Source organism: Lolium rigidum, chromosome 7 (genome assembly GCF_022539505.1).
Source record: "Lolium rigidum isolate FL_2022 chromosome 7, APGP_CSIRO_Lrig_0.1, whole genome shotgun sequence".
Taxonomy (NCBI): domain Eukaryota; kingdom Viridiplantae; phylum Streptophyta; class Magnoliopsida; order Poales; family Poaceae; genus Lolium; species Lolium rigidum.
Window position 1 is genome coordinate 253238731 of NC_061514.1, and position 4141 is coordinate 253242871.

A 4141-nucleotide genomic window follows, 5' to 3' on the forward strand; every position below is an offset into this window, starting at 1 on the left:
AGAGCGCGCTGCACTTGGCTGGAGCAAACGAGAGCGTTTCCTTTCGAACGTCGTAGAGCAGATGGATGTTCTGCTGCTGGTAGTTGCCTAGCGTGCTCATCGCGCCGACTGTTTGGTTCCGCATCGCCAGGCACCAGACGCCAGAACCGGAGATCATGTAGTTCTCCGCCGGCAGCACCATGTCTGCGCCGTCGAAGTGGAAGGTCAGGCTCGGCATGGCCGGCGGTGTCGATGTGTCGGACGGCAGCCCGAAGCACAGGTCGAGCCCCGTGGAGTCGGATCCGTCGGCCAGCGGCAGCGTCACGAGGGACAGAACCGCGGCACGGACGTGCTGGTACGCCGCGTCGACCAGCGACGTGATCGTCGTGCCGGAGTCGATGATGAGCCCGCCGGTACCATCGGCCCCCAGAGCGAACGTGTTGGGAGGGATGGACAGCGCCGTCGTGCCGACGGATATGCCCGTCAGGTTTAGGTAGTAGTAGGTGCTCATGGGCGCCTTGGACGGGCTGGCGACGAACGGCGTCGAGCGGACCCCGGTGCCGTTGAGCGCCGCGGACGGCCCGAGGAGGAGCGTGCTCGTGCTGTTCGTGTCCTGGAACGGCGTGAGGCAGTAGGAGAACATGCCGGCGCCGAGCTGCGACACGAGCGACATGCTTCCCCTGCCCAAACCGACGAGGCCGGACGAGCCGTTCCAGTCGTCGCTGCTCGCGTTGCTGCAACCGAACGCGATGCCGGGGACGCGGGCCTGGTCCGCGGGCGTCGAGCCGAACGTGAACGTCTCCAGGTTCTGGATGCCCGCCGTCCACCCGGTGCCGTAGGTCTGGTTGTACATGCACGAGCAGCCCGGCGGCGGGCTCGGCCCGGCCAGCGCGGCGCACATGCTCGTCGAGCTGTTGCATGGGAGCACGCCGAAGGTGGTCGAGCTCGCCGGGTTGTATAGCGGCCCGGGCTGCTTGAAGCACTGGCTGCCGCAGGGCGCGCACTGCGTCCAGATGAGGTCGCTGCCCGTGTCGGCGATGGCCGAGTAGGACAGCGGCGGCGTGCCGATGGACAGCGTCATGAGGTACTCCCCGCCGTTGGGCAGGTCCTTCCTGGTCGGCGCGGCGACGGTGAGGCCTTCGGAGGACGCGAGTTTTCGGGTGAACCGGGCGTGGCGGTGCATGTCGCGGTGCAGTGCGTCGCGCACGAACTCGGTCGCGGTGACATCGGGGTTGGAGTGGATGCGCGTCAGCCCGACGCGGACGGCGGCGGCGTTGGAGGCGAGAGCTGCAGAAAGGAGCATGAGAAGCACGGCGATCGACACCATTTGTACGTACGATCGATGTCTGGAGCTAGACGACGATGATACAAGAAATGACAATATGTAATGAAATGGTTTGGGTTGGATTATATACTTCTATGACATTAATTTCTTCATACTTGGTCAAGCTCGCCATTTTGTGCTGGCCTTTTCGGTATGTTGCCTCGAAAGAACCGCGAAGGGTTTATCCTGTGATTATTGTCACATCACACCAAGAGAGTGATATATACGATTACGCGCAGGCTGAATATATCACGTATTAGGTGAGCTATTTGGTCGACGTGTAGGGAATAAGAATTCAAAGTTGCCTTCAAAATTGAACACGAGACTCGTGGTCGTCGGATAATTGCGTTTGCCATCGTCGAAAAGCAGGTAGAAGATGCATGAATTGACTGAATCCAATCTAGATGAGAGAAAACCAACCGCGTACAAGCAGCTAGCGCCTGTCACACACACAGTACATCACTACATCATCGTCGTCAACTGGCGATCAATGATAGGGGGAAAAATGGGTGACTTGTACAGATGTGAAACGACCGTTTCTATGCTGAAAGTGAGAGGCGCAAGCTATAACTTTCAAAGACTGTCTCAAATGTCTTAAAAAGCAGACGGAAGTAGCCAACTTCAGTTATCTATTTACTAGGATCTATGCAATTACAAGAGGAGTTCAACGCCAAAGCAGAAACATTGGCGGCAAGGGTTTTACCTGAAGATATAAAGATAGACAGCCAATACAGTCGGAAATCGAGGATTTATATTATAGTCATTAGGACATCTCCTGGGTTGAACTCTCAGATGGACATATCAGAGGTGTCTGGTCTGGACATTTGGGAGGTGGACATGTTAATTACCACTTCCCCCCGCGCTGGCATGTCTCATTTGTTCACCTCTCAAATGTCCACAAGCATTTGTCCGTTTCTTTCTATTATACTTCTACACTATGTTCGATAACAAAGACAACTCAATTTAAACTGCATAGTCCAAAGATGAAACCACATAATTTTAAAGGCATGGTTCAAATTGTACATAGTTCAGATGACATAAACATAGTCCAACCGACATAAACACAGTTCACACGACATAGGCGCGAAGCGTAGGAACACCCATATTGGCAGCTGAGGCTATGCTCGTCGAGGGAGGAGGCACACAGATGTTCGAGGAGGTATATGTTGCTCTGCGGTATGGACGGATACTGATCAAGGGAGGAGGCATGCATGAGCTCGAGGAGAGAGGTGCACGGCTTGGCTCCGTGGAGCTCAGAAAGGAGGAAGATGATGGTGATAGGAGCTCGGGGACTCGGAGGAAGGAGGCAATGGAGGCACCAGCGAGTTGGGAAAGATGAGCTCGACGCAAATTAGGGAAGCGCGCAATGACAGTGCTTTCTGTATTTTTCAAGCTCATCCAAAACCTGTTTATAAACCTTGAGGGTGCTAAGATAGAATGTGGGTAAAGCTGACAAGACATATTTCACCAGGCTTTGTTTACTGCCATAATCCATGTACATAGATTAGCATCAAAGGAATAACCTGTGATTGGTGAAATACCCTCGTAGGAAGAAAAGAAATGTTGGGTCATGTCCCTCCACATGGTTGTGTCTTGTCAGCCAAACATCATCCCCAGAAGTCTAACACATATCAATTATTGATCGACATTCGTAAGGTTGCTTCGAGTTTGATCTTTTGTATTGTTTCTTGTAAGGTTCGTGAATAATATAATAAAAAGCCGTGTGCATCCTTTGGATGCAGAAGCTGGGGCGATATTTCCCCCATTTCGAAAAAAGAGAAAAAAAAATTCGCATATGACGGATGAGCTGCCTTCTTGAGAGGTAGAAAGAAGAAAAACCCTAGCCACCCTTGGTGGCTGTGTGAGAGAGCAAAGTAAGAAAGCATGAACGTGGATGTTGTTGTGAGAGGGTGAGAGAACAAACTAGAACACCACAACCGAGTGAGAAGAAAGAAAGAATGAGATGTGATTTCCATCTAGTTTTCTGAGATCTGATCGGTCTGTCTTCAGGCTGGTGTTTGAAGGCTCAAACGAGTTTGGATTGGCTCCAAACTTAGTGAGTTTGTTTCTTACTTTGAGTACTTTTATCAGGTTAGTTGGTTTGAGATCTGGATCAGCGGAGAATCAGATTTCATAACGGTTTTGTCAGTTCGAACTACTGCAATTTTAGCACATGTTAGTTTTGGGAGATGAAAAGTTTGGGCAGGCAAAAGGTGTGTCATTGAGTGATTTTTTATCAGTATGTTGGGAACCCATGTATCTTCTTGCCTATCAAAGTTGGTATTGATTGGATCTGCGGTTTAAGAGCAGTTTTTTTATTACCGAAGGGGACATAAACAATGATTTATCCGCCTTTGTTGTATCTTGTTTCTTGTCATTAATGCTATTATTGCCATTGGACAACGAGCTGAGTTGTGTTGTAATATCTTTTACCCAGGTTGCTAATACTGAAGTTTGCATGGACCGGTTGGTCCACACACGTGGTATTTCCCTCCTCGCGTTGAGGAGATTTTCCACGTAAATCTTTGTGTGCTTCTGTTTGGTTTTATTATGCATATCTATTGGTTGAAGCTTTGCTTGAAGTTTATATTTCACACAGGATGGTGGGCAGTGAGGTCATGTATCTCCTCACCGTGCCCACAACAGAGTGGTAACAGAGCTAAGATTCAGTTTGTACTCAAGTTTCATAGTAACATTTTTTTTAGGCTGAGTGCAGTATACTTGTGTGAAAGATGAAAGTCAATACTAACATAATGATATCACTAAATTGTAGAAATTATCGAGATTGAAAGAGCAAGATGAATGATTTCTTGTATGTAAATAAATAATGGAAGCATG

The 4141-nt window shown here is 49.8% G+C and overlaps 1 protein-coding gene across 1 annotated transcript in view; it reads right to left on the bottom strand.

Annotated features, from left to right (window-relative positions):
- LOC124672648 (aspartic proteinase nepenthesin-1-like) overlaps nucleotides 1–1333 on the bottom strand; it is a 5190-nt gene extending 3857 nt beyond the window's left edge. The window contains exon 1 of the mRNA XM_047208847.1: nucleotides 6–1333. Coding sequence (XP_047064803.1) covers nucleotides 6–1306 — 1301 coding nt within the window. The 5' untranslated portion in view covers nucleotides 1307–1333. The remainder of the gene's footprint in view (nucleotides 1–5) is intronic.
- Nucleotides 1334–4141: the final 2808 nt, after the last annotated feature.